This window comes from Anarhichas minor, unplaced genomic scaffold, assembly GCF_050575085.1.
Source record: "Anarhichas minor isolate MPS153535 unplaced genomic scaffold, ASM5057508v1 ptg000034l, whole genome shotgun sequence".
NCBI lineage: Eukaryota > Metazoa > Chordata > Actinopteri > Perciformes > Anarhichadidae > Anarhichas > Anarhichas minor.
In genome coordinates this window covers 888,310-914,627 of record NW_027466480.1, presented here as the reverse complement: position 1 = coordinate 914,627, position 26,318 = coordinate 888,310, and the positions used below count along the sequence as shown (strand labels likewise).

Genomic DNA, 26,318 nt, shown 5'->3' with positions numbered 1-26,318 from the left:
ACGTCATGCTGGCGAAAGAGAAGAAAAAGAGTCAAAACAAGGCAGAAATATAATTTAAGCGCTTCTGCTGAAAATCCTGCAGAAGTTGACACTGGATGATGCTTTGAAGATGGAGAAAGGAGGGGAATTGTGGGGGGTGACTCACCATTTAACAAATTTCCCCCTGGGGATGAATAAAGTATCTATCTATCTATTATTAAAGCAGTCTGGGAAGATTTGACAGTTTCCCTGATGAAAAAGAAGTGTAATCAAGTTGTTTTTTTACCACAGTCTCAAGATATAAACAAAACTTTTAAGTGTTTTCATCTACAGAGGTTGTCAAACCTGAGGTTGGAAGATCATTTCAAAGATCAATGTGCGTGAGCGTTTGTGAGTTGTCTTCTTTTGAAGACTGTGAAAGTGTCTCGGTGGGTAAAATCAGATATCAGCATTAGCAATCTATGCAACTTTGCCTTTAGCTCCACAAAGGAAAAATACAAATAAATATGGTTGATTACCGTAATTAAGTACCGATTCTTTAAAATGCAATAATTAATTGTATGAATGGATCAAATGACTATCTGTAATATGTAAGGTGTCCATCTCATTCACAAACCAAGAGAAACTTCTCAGTTATTTTGGCGGCACTGGAGAACCAGAACTGCGTAGGGAACACTCTGCAGTGAGATAAGAGGTTTTCTAAAGGGACTCGGGTCGACAGGGACTGCCAAAATCAACACAAAATGCAAGATCTTAACTTTAAATAACTTAACAATCATAAATATGTTTCCCTAGGAATGTAATTGAGAATGCAGTTTAGTTGAACGGGAACGCCATTTTTAGAAGACAGGGTTGTAATAGTAGGCTTGTAATAGTAGTGTCTGATTAGTAGAAGTAGTATTGCTCAATTTTTTAACAAATTACAAACACGTAAGAACTTTATAAGGTGACAATAAGTCGTTAAGCTGGTACTGCTCCCTCCCCCCCAAGTGGCTTCCAGGATGTGCACTATATGGCGAAACCATTAATACATTTAACAGCATTGATGCACATGTAATGTGCAATATATTTTTGTTTAAATAAAACCATAACTACAGGAAATACTTTATAGTTGTCTCACGGGGTGACCTCAAACTAAGTTCTGCTTAACAGCATTGATGAGAAACTAACCAGTCTGACACAACATCTGTTATGTGCTACATCAGTAAATTTGCAGCCGTTTACGTGTTGGGAACAGTTCTCAGTTGGAAAAAAATACACGGATTAATTAAGCTTCAAGGCTTACAAAGCAACAACTTCCCGGCTCATTTTTACAAGCAACGAGCAATGTAGGAAAACAATTTGGGTAACATTAGTAGGCGTCTCATTTCCAGCCGGCTCTGACCAAGCTTTCACCAGTTGAAGTAACAAATCACTGATGAAAAATTGTCAACTTTTGGCGTAGAAGTGTTAATCAGCTACACCTATCATTTCTGTTACATAATTAACATATCTCAATTTCAGATTGCAGATGCATTTTGTGAACACTAATTAGGCTGTCAAAAAGTGTTCAGCCTTATCAGAGAACCAATTACAGATCTAAATTGAATCTTTGGGTTATTTATAAATGTAGTTTCTTTTGCATGTTGAAAGCTAAAACTTCATTTGATCCAATAAGGGATTTGACTGGAAGAGCAGATTTAATACTGGATTCGTATTAGATTTTTAAAAAGCCATCAAAAGCCAACGCTTCAGACTAGCAAAATTTACCGAATCAATCATGGGTTGACATGACTTCAAACACACATGAGATATTTTAAAAAGTTGAACACAGCTTCACTTTTTGCCTGAGGTAAGTGGCTCTGTTAAAAGCTCAATAAAACTCGGATGATGGAATCATATGCAACAATATGTAAGTAGTACATACACATCCATCCATCCATTTTCCACCGCTTATCCGGGGTCGGGTCGCGGTGGCAGCAGGGCAAGCAGGCCGACCCAGACCTCCCTCTCACCGGCAACATGTTCCAGCTCATTCTGGGGGATCCCGAGGCGTTCCCAGGCCAGCTGGGAGATGTAATCTCTCCAGCGTGTTCTGGGTCTTCCCCGGGGTCTCTTCCCAGTTGGACGTGCCTGGAAAACCTCCAGTGGGAGGCGTCCAGGAGGCATCCTAATTAGATGCCCGAACCACCTCAGCTGACTCCTTTCGACGCGAAGGAGTAGCGGCTCGACTCCAAGCTCCCTCCTGATGACCGAGCTCCTTACCCTATCTCTAAGGCTGAGCCCGGCCACCCTACGGAGGAAACTCATTTCGGCCGCTTGTAGCCGCGACCTTGTCCTTTCGGTCACGACCCAGAGTTCGTGATCATAGGTGAGGGTAGGAACGTAGACCGAGTGGTAAATTGAGAGCTTTGCCTTCCGGCTCAGCTCCCTCTTCACCAAGACGGTCCGGTGCAGCGCCTGCTTTACTGCTGCAGCTGCACCGATCCGTCTGTCGATCTCCCGCTCCATCTTACCCTCACTCGTTAACAAGACCCCGAGATACTTGAACTCCTTCGCTTGAGGTAGGCACTCCGTCCCCACCTGGAGGGAGCAATCCACCGGTTTCCGGCAGAGCACCATGGCCTCAGATTTGGAGGTGCTAACTCTCATCCCCGCCGCTACACAGTACATACACAAAAATAGGTAAATCACAAGAACAGAAGGAACGAAGGAGGAGAGCAGCATAAAAAAAAATACAGCGAAGTTAAAATGTGGCAGGAAAGTTAAGAACACGGTTAACACAACAAGCGCGGACTTCTTCAGCGCCTGTGGAGGCTTCGCCTTCGCCGGTTCCCTCAGCCTCCAGCTACATGTTTGGAGGCAGACGGCTCCGCAGGATGAATGACAAGAGCCGGGGTGAAAAACTGGACCAACTGTGGAGGAGGAGGGCAGGCCCGACAGTACACTTCCTGCCTCGAGGAGAAAAGTTACACGTTGTTTTCTTGAAGTAGTTAGTTCTGGTGCCAGTAAACGGCTGAGACGAGCAGAGATGGCACATGATGGAGGGGTTTTTTTTCAAAGCGGCGGACATGCTCCGCTTGCCAAGAAACGGATGAGCTCGTCGGAACAGCTGACTTCTTTCAGGTGTTCAGCTCGCACATCGTTTAACTGGATGGTGAACAAGTCGAGTTTCAAGTGGAGTTTCACGGCTTGTGATAAAGAAAGTGTAGCATTGTCTTGAACACGACGGTTATATTCATATGCGATTCATTTGGAGATTCCTTTAAATAATCATTTTTAAACACTGACTATACTTGTCCCAGGACTGAATGCCACTGCTGATTCGTTAACACTGGTAATTTGTCGTTTTGGTCTGTTTTTATGTGTTTTTATGTGTGAAGCTTGTCCATCTTGATCTGAACCTCCTTGGAAAATATATTTTTAATCTCAATGGAGCCATTCTGGATGAATAAAGGGTTCAACAATATATATAAAATAAAGTATTTACTTCACGGTCTGATTTTTTGGACGATAACAAAATGCCCAAGCTCCCATAATCATGAATGTTTCTCTGATCAACAGTTTAGGACTAAAAGAACAAATATAAATATCACAAATATTCATACCTGGGTTTGTTTTTCTCCTTTCAGTCACTTCTTTCCCTCGTTTTGTTTCAGATTTTCTCTGGTTCCACTTGTCTTTCACTCTTATACCTTACTTTAATTAAGGCAGCCATAATTGGAAAATGTTGTTGAAACTCTGCCTTGCTGCATCTCCCTGTTTACGTAATTTATGCAAAGCTAAGCTAACTGGTTGCTGGCCTACAGCCTTACAGAGAGTGGTGTCAATCTTCTTAACTCTCAGAAAGAAAAATGAATAAGTATATTTCCCAATATGTCACTATTCCTTTTCGTTAAAAAAGGGGTCTTAGTAATTGTGTAAAAACGTCTAAAACTCTAGAAAAGCATGTTATAGAATCGGTTAATCTTTTTAGGTGCTACAGCTTAGTTACCCCTCCTCCTAAAAAAATAATTGCATTGATGTTGATATAGCAGATGTTGAAGTTGGAATGGTATTAAACAAACAATCCTGGAGGCTTGCGTGTTGAAGGGACACATGAGATTTTTACAGTGGAGGAAAACGTGCTGGATCGCTCCCAACTGTAAGGAGTTGTATTTGACGCTTCTTGGAATGAGCTGAGAGACGATTCGTTTGAGGTCCTGGGCTGGCAACATATAGTCTATAACAGAGTAGAGTAAAGAGAAACCCACTGGGGAAGAAGAAGCACTCCTAGTCGTGGCGATACTTTCCAATGATACTGGATGATGTGGGAAGGTAGTGAAAATGTGAGCGCCAGTGACCACCAACACTAAAGATGGTAATAATTTCACTGTAAGTGCATGTGGCTATTTGCCTGGATCTTTATGAATTGAACTGTTTTTGCAATGACGTCATCTGCATAGAAATGTATGCATATCGCCTCATTCAAATATGAGTGTTGTGGCAATTTATCATGTTCTTTTAGATGTAACTGGCATTGCTTAAACCTGAACATATGTAGACGAGGCCATCCGAACTCATCCAAACCCAAATAATAAATGTTATCATGTCGAAGGTATTTTCATGTTTGGCTTGCTGTAGTGTCATCCTGATCTCGCTGGGACCTTGGCCTTGGCGGATGCCTCGGCAGACAGAGGACGTCGTCTGCGGGGGTGGGGGGGAGGTTAAAAAGATTATTTTCCACTAACAATGAGCACCAAGACAATAATTGCTTGGCAAAGGTGCACTCTACGCTTTGCAGGTGCTTTGAGAATTACAGTTTCCCTTAGACTTATTTGCACAGGTTTAGCGCAAAAGCTGCGCAATCCTTTTGTGAACTCACCCCACATACTTTATAGTGGTAAAGCCTCTTTTTGTTGTTGTTTTGTGTCTCAATTGTGTTTCACATCTTAATGTGGTTGTGTCTTGTAAGTTGTTTTGGTCTTTCTGTGGATGATTTTTGTCTGTAGTTGCTTTGGCCCTTTTTGTAGTCATATTGCTTCTCTTTGTAGTTGTTGTGTGTCTCTTTGTAGTCATTTTGAGTCTTTTTGAGGTTTCTTTGCATCTGTTGGTCATTTTTCTTCTCTTTGTAGTTGTTTAGCGTCTCTTTGAGGTCAGTTTTGTCTCTTGGCGGGTATTTTGCCCATAACCATTCTTTGAGATTCTCTTTGTGAATCTCTTTGTGTTGCAGCTATTTTGCATCTCTTTGTAGTTGTTTTGGTCTCTTTGTAGTATCTTTGTGACTATTTGTAGTCATGTAATATGTCTTTTTGGTCATTTTGGGTCTCTTCTACTGTTGCTTCTTGTCTCTTTGAGTGACATTTTGTAAGAGAAAGCCAGTTCCCTTAGGCCCGTTCTGTAATGCGTCCATGTAACACTGGCTAGTATGGCAGAGACATGATTCACAGGAGACAGTTACTAATGTTGTCCACTAAAGTTATGTTTTAAAGCATAGACCTACTGCAAAAATATCTCCTCCCAGACTGATAACGTTTTTCTGTTTTTCCCATGGTGCTGCTGGCACAGTCTTGAGAAGCAAATTCACATCAAAGACAAAGTGACAAGCAAGTTACAACAGCAGAGAGAGGACAGTTAAGGAAGGAGACAGAGTGAGATATAAAGCCGTACATGTAAGATGAGGTAATGCTAAATCTCTGTCTCACTGCTGACAGACAAAAGCGACAGTAATACGAGGTGAATATGCATAGCAGATGTTCCCCACGCAGGACTAGATTTATTGGACTAGCAAACACTGGGGTGGCAATGTGCCATCTGTCACATGGCAGCAGCAGATAAATTAAAAGTAGCAGCTGTGAGTACACTGTGGAGGTAAGGGCAAGTTATAGCATCTCGCTCGGAGGAGGAAGAGATGCGTGTCAGGGAGGTTATTCCCCTCGGGAAGTCGGATGAGGAGAAGGAAACGAGAGAGGGGAAGAAAGCAGGACTGTGGAGAAAGCGGGAGCGAGGCAGACAGGCGTGTTCTCTCCAAGTTATCGCCTGTTTTTCGTAAATCTTTTCTTCTTTTTTGTAAATCTCAATTCCTTATTTCTTTCTCTGAAGTCTCCTGCATTCTTGTTCTCTCTTGTTTTATACCAAATGTTTTTTTCTTGATTCCACAACAGCCTGTGGCTCTTGTAAGAACAACATTAAGAATGAATAACTTCATTATGACGTGAGCGTCAAAGTGTTGTTGTCCAGGGGCTAAACCTTTTTCTCCAGAGAGCAGCTGAGGTGATGGTACATACGCTAAACAGAAATAAGCAACTCTGGATGCGATTACAGCTTCTGTAAATATAATGTACCAGTAACTTTTAATCAGGGAATATTGTGAAAATGTTTGAATCAGGGCAAAATAAAAAGGTCTGTCCATTTTGTAATTTTGTGAACATTTTGAGTAGTATGTTTCCCCTTATGTTTAAACCAATTTCTGTAACATCGGTTGGAGGTGTGCATTTTAGTGTTGGTTTACGACAATATTATAAAAAGCACAAATTAGAGATGTTCCGATACGAGTTTCTTCCTCCCCGATACTAATTCCGATACCCAAACTTGCATATCGGCCGATACCGAACACTCGCCCAATACTAGTGTGTTAAAAACAGAAAATACTTATATTTATGTTTAACAGCTGTATACAACTTGTCACAGCTCGGTTACTTCGATCTAGCCTTTTCCTCCTTTCACTCACCTCATCAGCTCATCACTCTCACCTGCTCACTCTGCCTCTTCACTATTTAAACCCCTGCCTCACACACACTCACTGCCAGAACGTTCGTTGCTTTCATGCTCAACTTTCCCGCACTCACCCTTGGACTGATTCCCTGTTGCCGACCCTGCCTGTCCCGGACTACCTCGCCTTGCCCCTGCCCTGGAAACTTACTCAGCCCTTCTGTCCTTGACCCCGAGAAACCTGTCGTGGATTCTGCCAGAGAATATTCTACCTGTCGTGCGTTGCTAATAAAGAACTCAAATCAAACCAGTCTTGTCGTACTGCTCCTGGGTCCTAACTACACCCGTAACAGTACGATCTGGCCACAACATGGATCCAGCAGACGACGCCACAGCATGGGCCCGGCTCGAGGCGATCGAGGAGGCGATGCGACGAACCCAGACCATGGTGGCCACCAACACCGCCGAGGTTCACCAAGACCTGACGAATCAGAACCAGGTTCTCACCACGTTGATAGACCAGGTACGACAACTCACGGCAGCCACAGCTCCGGCCAACGTGGCTGCTTCGCTGCAACTCGCTCCGGTTCAGTCGGGAATGGGTCCAGCAGCATCTACGGCGGTCTCAGAGCCCCGGGTGGGGGAGCCCGAACGCTACGCCGGGGATCCTGAGGGTTGCAACGCATTCCTGACAAACTGCTCCATCCTGTTTGCGTTGCAGCCCCGCACTTTCGCGTCTGAAGACGCCAGGGTAGCGTTTACCATCAACCGAATCACGAACCAATCGACGGGGAGAGCTCGGCTGTGGGGAACGGCAGAGTGGGATCGTCGTACTCCTGCCTGTGCTTCCTTCCAGTCCTCCGCCGAGCTACGCAAGGTTTTCGGGGCAGTTTCCGGAGGACCGGACGTCACCGGAGGGCTAAGGAGGCTCCAGCAGGGCCACCGATCGGTCACGGACTACGCCATTGAATTCCGGACCCAGGCTCGATTAAGCTCATGGGGAATGGACGCCCAGTGTGACGCATATCTGCTCGGGTTAGCGGATTACATCAAGGATGAACTCATCTCGATCGAGCTACCCACGTCCCTGGACGGACTTATCGAGACTACCTCCAGAGTGGATCGCCGCATCCAAGTCAGACGGCTGGCAAGGCGCCGGGGACAGCCAAGTCAAGGGCAACCGTCTCGCTTTCCTCGTGCTACGGCTCCGGATTACACGCCGACGCAGCCGCTTCCTCAGGCGAGCGAACCCATGCAAGTGGGACGTACTGGGCTATCCACAGATGAACGAGAGCGACGCAGACGGGGAAACCTATGCATGTACTGTGGTCAGGCGGGTCATTATGCTTACAATTGCCCGTTAAAAGACCGGGCTCGCCAGTAAGGAGGGAGGTACGGGTGAGCCGAGCTGATTCCCGATCCTCCGCCTGTCAACGACCACTTTTCCACGCCCAACTACTATTAACCGGGGGCTCCCATACTATTAGGCTGGCAAGGCGCCGGGGACAGCCAAGTCAAGGGCAACCGTCTCGCTTTCCTCGTGCTACGGCTCCGGATTACACGCCGACGCAGCCGCTTCCTCAGGCGAGCGAACCCATGCAAGTGGGACGTACTGGGCTATCCACAGATGAACGAGAGCGACGCAGACGGGGAAACCTATGCATGTACTGTGGTCAGGCGGGTCATTATGCTTACAATTGCCCGTTAAAAGACCGGGCTCGCCAGTAAGGAGGGAGGTATGGGTGAGCCGAGCTGATTCCCGATCCTCCGCCTGTCAACGACCACTTTTCCACGCCCAACTACTATTAACCGGGGGCTCCCATACTATTTCCACCTTCCTGGATTCTGGAGCAGACGCGTCCATCATGGACGAGGACCTTGTTACCCAGTTGGGAATCGACCGGAGACCTCTTCCACAGGCTGTTCCAGCCAGCGCCCTGGACGGTCATCTTCTGGGAACGGTGACTCACCAAACCTTCCCGGTACACATGCTGTTATCCGGCAACCACCACGAGACCATCAGTTTCCACATCCTGCAAACCCCTCACATCCCCCTCATTCTAGGATACCCCTGGCTGCGTCGACATAATCCGCACGTCGACTGGACTATGGGAGCTTTTCGGGGGTTGGAGCCAGGCCTGTCACCTAGTCTGCCTGAAGCAAGCCGCCGTTCCACGAAGTGCCGCGCTCTCCAGGTCCACGCCTGAACTTACGGGGGTTCTTGGACTTTAGGGAAGTATTCAACAAGTCCAAGGCCCTGTCTCTGCCTCCTCACCGTCCGTATGATTGTGCCATCGACCTCCATCCTGGTACATTCCCACCTAAGGGGCGCCTGTATTCCCTGTCAGCTCCTGAAAGAGAAGCTATGGACAAATATATTAACGACTCCCTGGCTTCCGATATCATACGCCCCTCGTCCTCTCCCGCAGGGGCTGGATTTTTCTTTGTGGAGAAGAAGGACAAGACTCTCAGACCCTGCATCGACTACCGGGGCTTAAATTAAATCACGGTTAAGGACCGCTACCCCTTGCCACTCATTGCAACGGCCTTCGAGCTACTTCAAGGGGCCACCATCTTCTCCAAGCTTGACCTCCGCAATGCCTATCACCTGGTCCGGATCAGGGAAGGAGATGAGTGGAAGACGGCATTCAATACACCTAAAGGACATTACGAGTACCTTGTGATGCCCTTCGGCTTAACCAACGCCCCCGCCATCTTCCAGGCCCTGGTCAACGATGTGCTCCGTGACATGTTGGACCGGCACGTATTCGTCTACCTCGACGACATCCTGATCTTCTCCAAGAACCAAGAGGAACATGTGCACCACGTCCAGTCCGTGCTTCAACGCCTACTGGAGAACTCCCTGTTTGTGAAGGCGGAGAAGTGCGAGTTTCATGTTCCCACGGTTTCATTCCTGGGATATACTGTCTCCCAGGGCAGCATCCAGATGGACCCCGCTAAGGTTGCCGCGGTCACTACCTGGCCTGTTCCAAGCTCCTGCAAGCAACTTCAAAGTTTCCTGGGGTTCGCCAACTTCTATCGGAGGTTCATCAGGAATTACAGTGCGGTCGCTTCCCCACTCACCGCCCTCACCTCCTCCAAGACCCCTTTCCGTTGGACTTCTGCAGCTGAAGAGACCTTCCGGAACCTGAAGTCCAGGTTCACTTCTGCACCCATCCTCCGAGTCCCGGATCCTGACAGGCAATTTGTGGTGGAGGTGGATGCCTCCGACATAGGAGTTGGGGGTGTCCTGTCCCAGTGCTCGGCCACTGATCAAAAGCTCCATCCCTGTGTCTTTTTCTCGCGACGGCTTTCCCCCGCCGAGAGAAACTATGACATTGGTAACCGAGAACTACTAGCAGTGAAGCTGGCCCTGGAGGAGTGGCGGCATTGGTTGGAGGGGACCAAGCTCCCATTCCTTGTTTGGACCGACCACAAGAACCTGGAGTACATCCGCACAGCCAAGAGACTCAATTCCCGACATCGCCCCGGTTCCCGCAATGTCAAGCCTGATGCCCTTTCCCGTCAGTTCCAGGGGGAGGGGGAATCCACCTCTGGCTCCTCATCCATCCTCCCTGCCTCCTGTCAAGTAGGCGTTCTCACCTGGGAGATTGAGAAATCGGTGAGGGCCGCAACTAGGGGTCAAGCCGGTCCCAGCGCGTGCCCTCCTAACCACCTGTTTGTCCCTCAGGCCCTTCGGTCCGACGTCCTCCAGTGGGCACACTCCTCTCCACTTACCTGCCACCCGGGCATCCAGAGGACCCAGGACGTCCTGCGGCAGTGCTTCTGGTGGGTCTCGCTCAACGAGGACACCAGGGAATTTGTCAACGCCTGCCCTGTGTGCAACCAACAGAAACCTTCCCATCAGGCTCCGGCCGGCCTCCTGCGGCCTCTCCCAGTGCCTCATCGTCCGTGGTCTCACATCTCCCTGGATTTTGTCACCGAACTACCGTTATCTGAGGGCCACACCGTCATTCTGACGGTGGTCGACAGATTCAGCAAGCTGGCCCACTATATTCCTCTCCCCAAACTCCCATCTGCTAAGGAGACGGCTGAACTCATCTGTCTGCATATCTTCCGCCTGCATGGAATTCCAGTCGACATTGTCTCCGACCGAGGTCCTCAGTTCACCTCCATCTTTTGGAGGGAATTCTGCACTCTGCTGGGGGCCACTGTCAGTCTGTCTTCGGGGTTTCATCCTCAGTCCAATGGTCAGACGGAGAGGAAGAATCAGGAGATGGAAACAGCCCTTCGCTGCATGGTCTCCCGGAATCCTGCCTCCTGGTCCCGCCAGTTGATGTGGGTAAAGTACGCCCATAACACCCTGACCAGTTCCGCCACAGGCTTGTCACCCTTTCAGTGTGCTTATGGGTTCCAGCCACCCCTGTTCCCAGCATTGGAAAGGGAAGTTTCCTGCCCATCTGTCCAGACATTCATTCGCCGCTGCCGCCAGACCTGGGCTAGGGCCCGAGCAACCCTGCTCCAGTCTGCGGACCGCGCTGCTACAGCGACGAATCGACACCACACCCCAGCCCCTATCTACCAGGTGGGTCAGAGGGTGTGGTTGGCAACCAGGGACCTACCTTTGCGGGTGGAGTCTAAAAAGCTGGGCCCACGGTTCATCGGGCCGTTCGAGATTGAGAGGATCATCAACCCGGCGGCAGTAAGGCTCAAGCTCCCCAGGTCCATGCGCATTCACCCCACGTTCCATGTATCCAAGGTCAAACCGGTCCGGGAGAGCCCTTTGGTGCCGGCTGCTCCGCCTCCTCACCTCTTCGAAGGAGGTCCGGTTTACTCTGTCCATCGCCTGCTGCGCTCCCGCCGTTGGGGGCGAGGGCTTCAATACCTGGTCGACTGGGAGGGATACGGTCCGGAGGAGAGGCAATGGGTTCCGGCTCGGAACATCTGCGACCCTCGACTCATCGCCAGATTTCATCGGCAGCACCCAGAACAACCGTCTAGGACCCAGACGACTGCCAGGAACACCCAGCAGGTCCCCGGTGCGGACCATGAGAGACCTCCCTCCGGGCCCAAGAAACCCTACCACCTGAACCCCTCCACCCAGCCGGATTGGGATTCTGACTCTGCGGCCTCGGAGGAGTTTTTTTAATTCTCTGGTGCAATTTCTTATTTATCATTGTCAGACTATACAATTAATACCAATTCATCGGCAAAAGGTAATATAAGCTACCTGGCTGGTGTTGCCGAAAGATCTCCTTTAAAACCTAAATCATGAGCTTACTATTATTACTATCCATAGCACACCCACTGCTTCAGTTACCACCCAGCACTGGTTCCCACCCACCATCATATTTCACAGGGAAACACTTAAGAGTATTCTTCAGAGTTGTTGCTGCCATCTCACACAGCCACATAACTAACTAAGGTTACACACACACACACACACACGTACACACTTGAAATAACAGTGCAGGTTTAGAGTCACACCTGCTTCAAACCACAAATTGCCCCCCGTACCCATCATTGGTCTCTTTGTTGTAGAGCCAATCCCTTTACACAAGCCACAGTGTGCCATGGCTTCTGGAGAAACACCTGGCATTGGCTTGCTTAATGCGTTGTCTACAACCAATGACGACTATCTGTAAAAAATAACAATGAGCGTACAGTATTCAATGAGTGACGCAGTCCAGATTTTGTAAAAAAAATAAAATAAGGAGAAACTGCAGATAAAGTGCTCCTGCTGTTGTGGAACTATATAACGTGATGGATATACTGGTGGTTTTTAATTTTACCAATAGACTACTTTCCATTAGTACTCTCAATTATAGGCAGTGGCTTTAGGCAGCCACTGATTTACATTCATTTCGTCACAGCGTGAAAATCAACTTGCAGAGACTTGAGACTTGCTCGAGTGAAGTCATTTATCACAGTTAACCCTCTTCTTTTTTGTCAAAACACCAATATCAGTGAACAGGCACTCATTTGGACTAATTAGTCTTCAGAGTCAACATCTTTTTAATACCAAAGGAAAACACATTCACAAAATCATTTTGCTCATTGTTTTTCTTTTCGGTTTTCCACCAACATAGCTAATTAATGAAAGTTGTTTTGGTAGCTGTCTTTGAAATCTTAGATCTTGGACAGTTTTCAAAACAGTCACAGTAATTAATGTTATATTTCAACTTGAAAGCAGCCCTAAACTGATTTTGTAATTGTTGCCCTCCAACAACGGCCCCATAATGTCGAAAGTTTAATCTTCTATAAAGGTATAGCATAATAAGACAAATATGAAACTCACTTCAGTATAACACAGCCAGACCCAGAGGGCGGCGCCGTCCAGAAGACCTGTATCCTGGTGCGTCTGCGAGGTGTGCTCTCCGTCACTGCAGGGGCACAGTTGGTCATAAACTGTGTGTCCTCTTCATCAATGTTCTAGAAACAGAAGAGGGAAAGATTTAGTACGAACCTATTCAAAAGCAATGTGATTAAACTGATAATTCTCTTCGTCACTCATACATGAACTTCAAACCTTCCAATACCTCACCAGATCATTGGTCAGATGCAATGTGCTTCGAAACAGGACTGACTATCCACCAAATTCATTTTCAATCACTATGTAGTTGCAACTTGTTCAAAAGTTAGAACGCCATTTAAACACTCCCAAAAGTTTTATGTTTGGTGAGGTACAGATCTGGGCAGGTACCGATCAGGATCGGCAATTTCAGTCGGTCGGTCAAGCTCTGTGGTCCAGCATGACAAATCTCCCCAAATGACTGCCATGATATTTTGTACAGACAATCATGATCCCCAGAGGATGAATCCTATTTATTTCTTTGACAGCTTTGTCTCATGCCACCATGAGGTTGGCATTTTAGTATTTTTGTGAAATCTTGCAACAACTATTGGATGGATTGCTATGCAATTTGGTAGAGATATCCATTGTGCCAAGAGGATACTTGGGGACTTGGGGGATGCCTGACTGTGGCAGCATCATCATATCACAGATTCAACTAGTAAAACTATTACTTTGATTTATCTTTCAGTCTTTGCAATGACCATTGCAGCCTCTCAGAAATGCTTGCGTGGCTGATGACTTGTTTAGACCTAAACCCTTGAAAAAAAACATTTCAACTTGCATGATGCAGTTTGGTTTAGGAAAAAACAGGGTGTACAGTATGGCATATCCCAACTTATATCCACCTTTCAAATACAAATTTCTGCTCATCGCACCTTTACCAATCTATGTTATATTTAAAATGAGTGACCATTGGACCATACATATAATCCTGTAGGTTTATCAAGAGGAATACGGGAAATATTGGGAAAAGCTTATTTTCCCACCAATGGCCGCATGAGAAAACAGGTTGCCAGCTAAATGAAAGCATAATAGAAGCAACATGGCTTTTTTTGGAAACTCCTAGCTGGTGCTTATTTTGCAGGGGCTGAGTTTTAAGATGTTATCAGGGGAGAACTTATTCACTTTGTTTCCTCGTAAATGTGTCGTTGGTGCACCAAGTGATTAGTGTGTCATCTTCATCTGTGATCAGAGAGCAAGAGAAGTGAAATGTTTAATGTACTGAGCTATGGTGAAGCAAAGATGAGTTAACTGTACCAGTCCAGTTTAAAGGGTATCAGTTTGGGGGAGCGAGTCAGTAAAAAAAAAAACTCTTAAGTCAACATCAACGCTCATTTGTTAACTGATGCCAACACTTAATATATTATCACATTGTTATCATGATGTATTATTAAACTATTTATTGATATTAAGACAACATCAGTAGTCATCATGGTGACATTACTTTAACAGGCCTACCGGACAAAGGCCTAGGGACTCAAAGTGTCCCCCTTGCCTTCACCTACAAAATGTCATGCAAAGAGATGTGTTCCAACCAGGAAGAGACTCAAAATGACCACAAAGAAACCTAAAACCACAAAAGAGACACAATAAGACTATAAAGAGACCTATTAAGACAAGAGTTTTAAACAACTACAGAGACGCAAAACGACAACAAAAATGGAAAAAACAACCACAGGCAAAACTAATTACAATAAAGACCAAAACAATTGCAAGGTGGCCCAAACCAACAACAAAAAGAGGCGAAACATCTATAAAGTATGTTCATCTTGCATATCTGTACCCATGGGCCCATTGTCTCATAGTTTGCCCATAGTAGCAGTAATAAAACAAAGCTTTAACTCTGCTTTGATAACCTTGACAATTATTCCTTTTTCTTCACTGAATCACACAAGTTACACCAGCTCGAGCCAAAAGCAAAGTTATGTGAAAGAGAACAATTCTCTCAATTCCTTAAGCGAGGCTTTGGATAATAACGGTCTTGTGAATTCAAGACATGTCTAGTAGAGTCCCTTCGGTACTTGGACCTTGTCAGACATTTTAAAGACTAAACACACACACAGAGACAGATACGCAACATGCACACATGGCCTATGACCTTGTAGTCAGTGTTCCCCAGCTGCCTCAGCTCAACAATAACAATGACCTAAGACCACGTCCCAAACTCCTGATAGGACATTAAGAGAGAGACAAAAGTCACCATCAGCTCTTTCCGTCTTTCACAAACTATCCTTTCTATTCCACACAGAAGTAAATAGAAATGAACCCGGACCTGGAAAAACCCATATAGGGCACACAAACACATACACGTATTTCTGTATTGACTTCCTCAGGCCTTTTTATACACAGTTTGGTTTACTTGGTGTCACCAACACTGAAGTTTTGTCAGTCAAAAGCAGACACAAACAACTGGCTAAATGGCATAAGAGACCGATAGCGGGAGAGAGAGACATTAAAGAGATAAGGGAAGAGAGAGTGGGAAAAATAAAGCAAAAGGAAGGCATAGGATTAAAGAATAGACGGAGAAAGTTTTGAGAGAGAGGAAAGTGGAGATTGATTTGGGCTACAACATAATAGTTTGAAATAGAAACGGCACAAGCATAATACTTAAATAAAGAGCAGCTGTCTAGACATAAGAAAAATACATTTTGTTTTGTGTAATGATGCTGTCGGCTCAAATGTACATGTACACAATTAACATCTAGAGCAATAGAACAAAAGTGACAGCATGCATGAGTAAGACAATTGTTTATCACTGTTCTCGCTCAAACTGGAAATTGTCTACTGGACAGCATCGCAGTAATACAATTTATTACAGTCAAGTTCTAAATCAAGACCAGAGTCATTACACTCCAGTCCCAAGTAATGTTCAAAGTTAAGACAGACAAGAAAATTCCAAATTCAAGACCGATATGTTTGAACGTAAGATAGCCAAGTCCCAGATTTCAAGAGAATCAAGTCCTAAATTAGGTCCCGAGCCGGCACAATCAAATAACAAGTCATGTTAAATTAAATTTAGTCAAGATAGACAAGTATATATTAAACACAGCAGAGTCAACAGGTCTGGACAGGTAAGTCCAAAGTAAAGTTCGAAGGCTGAATCATTGGTTTTAAAGTTCAGCCCCGAGGCGTATCCCAAGTCAAAGTTAAGACAATCAAATCCCCAGTCAAGACAGAAATGCAAGTCCCAAGTCCTAGACTTTGGATTCTGAGTTGTGGACTCTTTTTTTTCATTCAAATTTGACATATTTTCAAAATGGTAACCTCCTGCTTGAGAGCAGTAGCTTTGCCTGCTCTGCCTTTGAGTATGCTATTAATCAAGACTACTCCACTTTAGGCTAACGGGAAGATCAAGTCTTTAGAGTCAGACTCAGGCCTAATGACTGGAAGTCAGGAGTCAGTGATGTTAAAGTCAAAACTGCATTGACAGTCTTTTTTTACTTTCTGAAGTCGATTATATATTGGAATTGCTGTCAATACTTTTATTCAAACAGAGAATCTAGAGACAGCTTTAAGCCTTATTGTTCAATCACTGGTAACAGAGAATACGTGAGTGACGGCAGGACAGACAGAAAGAGAGACGGACAAAGAGAGGACGAGAGGGAGTGTGGGAAGACTGGCAAAGGAGCGTTTGTTTTCACTGCAGAGGCTGGCATGTCTGTGTGTGTCCACGGTTTGTCTACCTCAATCTCTCTGTGTCTGTGTCTCTCTCTCTCTCAGTCTCTCGCTCTCTGTTGAGACGGTAAACACAGATGCTTCAGAGTGCCTGCGCAAGCAAACGCAGAGCCCTGTTCAAACACACACACACCTCACGCACACAAAGAGACAGAGAGCGGGAGACAGACAATGCAAGCCAAAGAACTCTGGAGAAAACTGACAATAAGAGTGATGTAAGGGTGTGTGTTTGTCGGTCGGTGTGGGCGCACACATTGCAGGTTTGTAATTAAATGCACAGCAGTTACAAAGGAGTGAATACAGTTAAAACCTTTGGGACCTTGGTGCAGAGATGAAACTTTTCGGAGGAAAAAAACACAGGCAGGCAGACATAGATTGAAATGTCACGTCGACACTTGAAGATGAGCTTATTTCAGAAAAGTAACGAAGTTCTTTTGCTCGATGAAGACCTTGAAGGCGCCCGACATTTCGCCTCGAGCTTTCCATCAATCAAAGCTGTACTATTACTGCAGGACGCTGCTGAGATCTCGGGGCTATCAGAAATATTGCAACATATTACATTTTGTGTCTGAGCCACCCGACCAAGGCAGTGGTGTCACATATCCAAACATCTCCTCTGTGAAAAACTGACTGTGCGTGTGTGCGAATAGTTTATTTCCTAGCAAATGGAAGCCATTCTTTGGCTTTTGGCGTTCAATTACACAAAACAACATTGGAGGAGAGGGAGCGCATTGTTTATCGGGTCTGTTTAATATAAAAATGACCCCATAGCTCTTTTTAAAATCCCCTTTTTTTAACAGCTATATACACATTTTAGTGCTACAATGCTTTGTAGAGGTCAGTTTAACAGCAATTTCAAAGGTTTTTATGAGCTGTAATGCTGCCATATCAAACTAAGGAGTGTTTGTGTCTCGTTTGTGTTTACGCAGACTATACACGTGAATGGACTCCCTCTATGTTACATAAATGATTTCTGTCCCGCCTTTCTTTCAGTCTGTCATGTTCTTTTCTCATCTTTTTTTTCTTGTGCGAAAGCTCTGACGTTATCGGGGCTTTGGTGTGAAAAGCTCTGACAAAAACAAGACTAGTCTGTCACCTTGACTAAAGAGCATACTCACTGAGCAGACTAAATGACACGCAAAGGTAAAAGTCTTTCTATGAAATTGGGCTGGATCTTACAAACAATATTTTTACCAAATCAGAAAGAAGGTTTGGTTTAAGTTATTAATTTACTCATTCATAAACTGTGGGGTCGTTATCATTCTGGACAAGGACACTCAGCCATTGTGTATGTGTGTGCATGTGAGTATGAATAGGGTTAAGTGTGTGTATGTGTGTGTGTGTGCCTACCCGTGTCCGTTTTCCAGCCTTTGCCCGCTCAGTATGTTTAGCCTATTGTCAATGAGAAACAGCATGAATAACGTAGACGGGCTCCTGCTCAGATCAAGGCTAAGTCACAGAGCTGTTGAGACTACAGCAGTCATCCTCAAAATGAAGTGGTGACATTTCTATGAAGTTTCCATTTTCGTTAAAAATTGGCATGTTTTTTTTCCACAGGCGGCAACCTCCGCTTCTGTCAAGAGAAGCCAATGCAGAAGTGTCTTAAAACTTGCATTCACTCTACTGACCAGCAGGGGGCGACTCCTCCGGTTGCAAAAATAAGTGATTGGGTTAGGGTATTTCAAGATGGTGACCTCAATGCTTTAAAACAGCAGTCCACAAACCAATGGGTCAGGATGACTACGTCCACTTCTTACATACACTCTAGGTTTGTGCACTGCCCAGTAAAGCAGGGCTGTGCAGCAGGTGTTTAAAAGCACCCAGAACACAATTGGCACTCATCATCAGAGCATCAGTGATATTAGTGAGGTGCCCGCGCAGAGGCTAACGGATAATAGGGACAATACCCACCCAAGTCACAGCCTGTTCACCTAGCTTCCGTCTGGCGTGAGATACAGAAGGTTCTCTCTCTTTTTTCTCTAGTGTAGCATAAAGGGACTACAACTTCCATTTTGTTGTGCAACCCTGTGTTGCAGAATGGCCCTTAAACCTTAAATAGGCTTGACCTATTGTTCCTGGGGTGCATATTGTACTATAATTTCAGAAAATACCGTTTATTTCAGCATTTACTTTCTTGTATTTTTTGTATTCATAGATTGAAGATCTTGGGGTAACTATACATTCCCTATAATGGAGGTCTCATCATCAGTTATGGTGCCTCCAGCTAACAGGAGGAAAATTAATGTTCATGGGTGGAAAGACAGTAGGGGATCAGGTCCTTGTTGCTACATTTGTGACTTCAGCTTGTTGTTTGGGATGACTTCTTGGGGGTGGTGGGACCTTTTGGGATAGCATGAACCCGTTTTCTGTTTCTGAAGTTTGTTCAGTGTCGGTGTATGTCACTGCTCATGAAAAATACATTATTTTCTGCTGTTGGAAACGTAAAATCACTTCCCGGGCAGCGCCAAAAGTCACCACTCACTAAAGTGTTAAGAAGAGCAATTGTGAAATATTTGTCACTTCATTGTGCAAACTCATTTTTCTCAGACACTTGAAGAGCCAAAACGGAATCCCTCATGAATCACATAAGTGCAATTAGTAAGAAAGAGTGTCCTGATGCTCCTAGTCCTGATGCATTATGTATTTAATAAGCCATAATCAGTGCAGAGCACAACATTATTTATGCAAACCTCAAGCATCGGAACCAACCAGCTTGTCAAGCATTATAGATAAAGATGTGTAAACTTGCTTCTCGGAGGGTCCTTGAAGTAATCAAGGACATAGTCGTTCTTGTAAAATCCTGTTTATAAGAAAAACTGGGAGACTTGGGTACTTAGAGAGGCAATAATTACTTTGGGTTCACATTTGAGTGTGGTTATGCTACATATCAGGTCACCATCATTTCCAACTCTACACACATCCTTTTCTTCAGAGCCCTCTAAGCACTGCTTGGCTTATGTAATTGCCTCTATCTGAAACCTATGACTTGGCTCTGACACTTTAAACTGATTGGGTTTGTTTATCCCCAGCTAAACTCAGAACCCTAGATAATCCGTGCAGGAGAAAAAAGAAAAAAAGAAGATAATATCTCATGTCTGCTCATCTCACCCCTTATCCAAACAAGCCCATGTTTGTCTCCCTGAGCAATAACACGTCGCTGACCTAGATAAATATGACCCACGTCCCATGCTAACGCAAGGAGGGCTGGGAAAAACACATATACACATTATATATATATATATATATATATATATATATATATACATACACACGTATATACCCATTTGGTGCATTTATAAGCACAAAGGCATACATTTCCAAGTGGACAAAGGCCGCAGACTCGGTGGGATACTGAGTCGCACACACACACAGATGCACACTCTTTAATGTCTGACACACTAAGACAGAAGTCCTTTAATGGCGGTAATGGGGGACAGAGTGCAGATTATTGCTTAAGGAAAAAACAACAATGAGCAGCAACTCTCAGTTGTGGCGTTTTAGTGAAACAGCAGGCGGGCACATTCCAGTACAGCTGCCAGAAACAACCAGAGAGTACCAGAGAGTGAAGGAGCGCACGGGGAACCGCAACTGTGTTCATTTGGCCCCTGTTCCACGACACAATAACAGTCATGACATTGCAAAAGTAGACGCGTAATTAACTTGCAGAGAATAAACTGTCAGGAATATGAATTGCTGTGTCGATTTATTAGAAGTATTATTATGTAAACCGCTCGGATGAAGAGAAGCAGAGTTTGATGGATTAAGGTCGTTTAGATAAAAAAGCCAGTCTCGCTGCCTCACACTGAAAGTAATTTCTGTTACTACATCCATCCAAGGTGTCCACTGATGTAACGTAGCGTCCTTAGAACGATGATAATGTCATGCAGGACACATCTTATTTTGTGTTGTCAACTTCTTAGAATCCAAAATATTCTTTAAAGAGTAACTGCACACTTAACACTTAACATGTGTTTTTAAACTATTAACTAAATAAAATAACTGTACTGTGATGAAGGTCAATTGACATTTCTTAACAAATTTACAAAGCTTGGCCATTCACGGCTGAAAATGGATCCAAATGCCATCTACTGTTTAAAAATCAGCCCTGATCTTCCAGGCCAATTCTGAGCAAGAGTCGACAATTTGAGACTCATCTAAATCATGAAATAAAAGAATGTAAACGCCCTCTAATCCATCCCCCTCTCCTCGCCTCTCCCCACGGTGTTTATCCTTTTCTACTATTTTCATAACCACTGTGTGGCATTACAATGACAGCACCCTTTGTGTGCTGGGAATTAAGCCAAAGGCACATTACAGAATCTGGTGAATCTGGTGTTAAAGACTGATTATCTGGCGACAGCCATGTGCTTTCCTATACTGTGACAAGAGTGTGTAGATGAAGCATTAAGTCGTTTAATTTGTTTTCACTTAGCGGCTGGCTAGTGCTAGCTAACGAATAGCTTGCCAATTTCCCAATGGTTTCATGCTAACGTTACACTATGCTGCACCCCCGCTGCTAGGAGACTACAGCTGAAAAGCAAAGGGACACTCCAAAGATGGAGGGCTAGGGTGTTGTGCAGGGCCAGAAGTCGTCTCCCAGCTAAAGGAGAGTCATCAAATGCAGTGCCCCATGCCATATCGCTATTTTCCAAGCTACTGTAGCTGTCATATTTGTCGGCTCTGCCTCGAGACTATCGCCGTACGGAGGTTAATCTTTTTAAACATGCATTCATATGTAAAATCTGTAGGCAGCTGGAAAAGATTTTGGTATTGAAAGTGTTCTCGATTCCGCAGTAGTCCGAGCAGGCTTTGGTTGAATGCAGGTAAACAGTCCATGTGGAGAACAAAAGAGGCACATTGGCCAAAATGCAATCTGGGAATCCACCAGCTATTTTTTCAAAATTGTGCGGTTGGTGGGGTTAGGCTCAGACCTGGGGGTGAAGTTACACTTCAAAACACTTGGCTGCAGCTCATCTCTAGAGGCCTTTATTATTTTTCCACATGTGAAACTCTGCCTCACTCCAGACTCTGCTGGGACTCCGAGGTTGAGACTAGGAGGTATTTATTGTGCGGGGAGCGAAAATCAAATAGAGCAGGCAGAGATGAGATGTTTGCGTTTGAACTGTTTAAATCAAAATGATCCGCACAAGCAAGATGCGACTAAACGGAGTGGGTGTTTCAAAATCACCGTTGTCTCAATTCAGACCAAACCAAGGTTCTACTGTGAGCTAGAAAAACAACGAGGTTCCCCCGTTCTGGTTTGTGAGAACTGATAAAGGGACCACACTGAAGTCCTAGCACCAAACTCCAAGTAAAAAAAAACCTCTCCTTTGGAAGCTCTCGTAAAATCACTCAATAGTTTGGGAGACTTATTTTTTAATTGATGCCTTATTTTTTGCTTCTTTTCATCCGGTGGCTGTTACTTATTTATCAATTTGTAAAGGAGTTGTAAAAATATGAAAAGGATTTTCACGATAATTTAGTGTTTGGGAAACTCAGAGGCAGCCAACCAAGCTCGCAGGGACAGGACGATTGACAGCAAATGAAGAAATTATCTCGAAAGAGCCAATAAAGCTGCAGAGACTGCAAAATCCTTTGTGATTTTATTTTGATGGAAGAAAATATTTTGAAAGTGCAGTTGGATTTGCATGAAAAGACACATGATGATAGATAATCATGGGATACATAGCAGTATGAGAAAACTGCCCAAGAGTTAAAAATTACCCATTTTGCAAATAAAGAAATCCTATAAAAACGTCCCCATACCCTAAATCAGAGGTCTTCAACAGGGGGTCTGCGGAGGTACTGCAGGGGGTCTGCGAAACTTTTGGTTCATTAGACAATCTTTTATTTTTTTCCCCCCAAACATGAATCTTTCCATTATTTTAATAGTTAAGTATTGTATGCAAGATAACAGGTATGTTTATGCATGGCAGTGGCACTAATAGGCCATCACTCATTGTTAGTTTCCACATTTATGTTTAAAATGAAAACATCAGTGTGAATAGCTTGTGTGCATGATTATCATGCAATTGACAGACAATTTTGATATTGGCATCAGTTGACAAGGTATGTTTATAAATGGCAGTGGCACTGCCTCCCTACTCACTGTACCTTGCACATGTTTAAAATAAAAACATGAATATATGAAACTGTGTATTATTTGAATAGCTTAGTATTGAATGCACAATAAAGAGGTATGTTTATACATGGCACTAGGCCTAGTTTAATATAAAACACAATTTTATAAATATCTATATATATAGATATATATAGATATATATTAGTGCTGGGCAAGTTAACATGTTAATTTCGCGTTAACGCATTCATTAATTAACGCCGACAATTATTTTATCGTGCGTTAACGTATTTTTAAAATTTATTATAATTTTTTTTTTTATTGAAAGACAAGAGACATACATATACATAACAACAAGAGGATGACAAGAACAGTGGGATAAAAGCCAGCAAACATCCTATAGTCAGTAATTTTAGTGCACCTATATGCTGAAATTCACGGTAAACGCATTTAAACGGCACAGATCGGGAGCGAGCGAAGGACTTTGAAAGTTAGCGGAAAGATTAACGTGAGACAACATCCGGTTTCTTCAGACGAACATCCGGTTTTCAGAATAAGATGCCAACAAAGTATGAATTATATTCACATTAAGTATAAAACATGCTACCTGCATCTCGTGAACCAAATGTTATTGACCTTTTGTTCATATAGCAGTACTTTTAAAATAAAAGTGCGCAATACACTACTTTTTAATTCATTATTGAACTTTGCCATAACAATCACGATCAAATAAGTATGTTTGAACAACTTGGTCAGGTTTAAGAAAAAGTTGTGGTTGCTGCTGCCAACCATCCAATTGCGGAACGGTGCAAAACCGCCAGTAGAAAGGTTTATATAAAACTCTTAAAAACATTGCTCAATAGCGCTACCAGTGGTCAAAAACTCCACAGAGTACCTATAATTAACTAGGAGCGGCTCCTCACTAAAATGCGAATTGCTGGTCCACTTTTAAAAGGTCAGCCCACCTTAAGTGAGCCATGGCGGGAGTTGTTGCTAACTATTGGGGCTAACAGCGTAGGCACAGCTACGGGAGCAATTTTGAGGTTAAGTGTCTTGCTCAAGGACACATCAACATGAGACTAGCGGAGCCGGGGATCGAACCGTCGATCCTCTCCACTTAGCCACAGTCGCCCACTCTGTCACGCGGAAACCCTGACAGAGTTAACCGACAGACACACTGCTGACAACCTCGCAGCTCAACCAATAGAGTGTGGAATACTTTCCGTGAAACGCATCCGCATGCGTCCGCGACAACTGCTACAAGATCTCGACCAACATTATGATGAAGTAGGTGGGCTTCGTGGAAACAAAGAGGTGGAAACGTTCCCACTGGCTACATTATTAAAGCCAGCCTTCTGCTCCATTTTTGGCGAGAGTCTGGTTAGCATCACCGTGTCGAGACACAGCCACGGATGTATGTTTCTGTTTTCACTGAGCTGGAGGTAATTGAGGAAGTCTGGCTCTCTCCTCGGGAGCTCTCTGCCGCTCAGCGGGAGCCGTGTTACTGGTGAACCAAACATCTCACATCTCCCTCCTGCTTTCTCCCTCAACTCTCTCCGTTTATGTCCGTCCTCACATGCCTCTCTTCCTCACTCTGCCTTCTCCTTCCTTTTCTAGCTTCACCCGGGGCTGTGTTTACGTCCGTCAGCAACACCTCCTCGACCTCCATATCACAAGACAGCAGCTAAGTAGCCCTCCCGCGTGCATGCAAATGAGGTAATCTGTTTGGCGGACTTTCCCAAGAAAAAAACCCATTCTCACCTGGAACTGGCCGGTGTAGTCGTCGTCCACGGTGCCCTCTCTGCCCTCCTTCAGCGCGATGAGGGTGAAACCCCGGAAATATGAGGGGCTGGTTGCCAGGAGGATCACTGTTAAAGTAGAAGAGAGAGTGCGGTGTGTTTAACTCCACATTAGACAGTAAAAGGGGCACATGCATCTGCACATTGGGGTCACGGCGCGTGACACAACATGAACACAACATTAAGAGCAGCATCCCCGTGAGCATCGGTGTGATGTGGAAGAGTGAGGGGCTGCATGAACAGAGCTTTAGCATCCCACACAGAGAGCCTGTACATTCCACATGAGGAGTTCAATGAGGGGGGGGGGGGGGGGGTACAGGCCGGGAAGGATTTTATTCGGCTCACACTTGTGCCCTAACCTTGACTTTTCATACCATTCATCTTAAAATCTGACAGGGAAGATGTCAATATTTCCAACCTTATCCAGCATTGTTGGTTTTTTAAGCATCAAATATGTTCACTTTAAAGGCTGTGTAATAACTTCTATTTTTGTGTTATCCTCCACAGGTCTCTGATAGCTGATTCGAACTTAACCTTGGATTGCTGAATGTGGCGTCACAACCCCAAAAAATTGCATGATATGGAAAATGATGTCAGTGGGGAGACTTCTCCCCCCCATCACATCACTGTTTTTTTTATTTCTATGAACAAAGTTTGGATTTTAAAAAGCAGAGTAAGTGAAAAAGTTGAATTGGATTGTTGCTGGTTGTTGAAAACTGCTTGTTAACTTCTAATCTTGCCAAAAAAAAACAAACAACGTGAGTAGACCAAAGTTGTGCTTTTTTCATGCGGACAAATAAAATCCACCAGGCAGGACAGGGACTTTTAATTCCTCAGGATAAGCTTAATTGGAGCCTCTGTGCCGGACCCTTAGTTTGCAGGGAGAGGAGAGGAAGTGAATATCCGACAGTATAACACTGAGCCTTATCAGGCCACAACTCTCCCCGCAGGAGCCAGAGGAGCATGGTTTGGAAATTGTGTCCTCCAGGCTGCGATTTCTAGTCACATTTTAGATTAGGCTACTTGCAATGTAGACACGCTCATGTTTTCTCTTTAAGAATACAGTGAATTTTAGAGTACATATGCCCTGTTTACCAACTTCACAAACACTCCACTTAATGTGGCGCAGCTTTACGCACTGATTGCACAGACGGACTGGTAAAAAAAAAAAGTATACCTCTGTAGGTGCTGCCCGGCTGATAGCTTTCCGGGTCCCCCTCCACTCTGAGCCTGAACTCGTGGTGCCCGTCCCGCCGGGTCCCCTGGGTCTGCGCCCGGAGAATCCGTCCGCAGTAACCGTCCAACCTGCCGCCTGCGGGGTCCTCCACGAAGGCGACGGCGTTGCACAGGAAACTCGAGACTAAATAGCAGTGCAAAAACAGCACATGGAGATACATTCCCATCTCGGAGTCCGGAGACGAGTGTGTTCAACCAAACAAAAAATTACTAAAAAAAAACAGTGGAAAGGCGAAACAGCGGGCAGAGGATCAGCTCCAGCCCCCTTCCACAGGAACTCCAAACCTAACTACAGCGGCGTGACAGTCAGTGGTAAAGGTGAAGAGAAGGAGACGAGTCCATCCTGAACTGGAGAGAGAGAGAGAGCGCGTCAGGGGCGCACCACGTTGAAGTGCTGCTGAGCGGGTGTGAGAGAGGAGCTGCTGCTGCTGCTGTTCCCGGATCGGTGTAATGCGTTGACGGAGAGCCTGGGAAGCAACGGGGTGGGGGCTGCCAAATAACCGAGCGCGGGTGCACGCGGCTGTCTTCTTGATTTTTAGGAGAGGGAAGTTCCAAAACTGGAGCT

General features: G+C 44.9%; 1 protein-coding gene across 1 annotated transcript in view; it reads right to left on the bottom strand.

Moving 5' to 3' along the window:
* The window catches only part of LOC142965582 (spondin-1-like), a 102,583-nt gene extending 76,536 nt beyond the window's left edge, over positions 1 to 26,047 (bottom strand). The window contains exons 1-3 of the mRNA XM_076106585.1: positions 25,695 to 26,047; positions 24,480 to 24,586; positions 12,908 to 13,041 (exon numbers count right to left, since the gene is read on the bottom strand). Coding sequence (XP_075962700.1) covers positions 12,908 to 13,041; positions 24,480 to 24,586; positions 25,695 to 25,920 — 467 coding nt within the window. The 5' untranslated portion in view covers positions 25,921 to 26,047. The remainder of the gene's footprint in view (positions 1 to 12,907; positions 13,042 to 24,479; positions 24,587 to 25,694) is intronic.
* Positions 26,048 to 26,318: the final 271 nt, after the last annotated feature.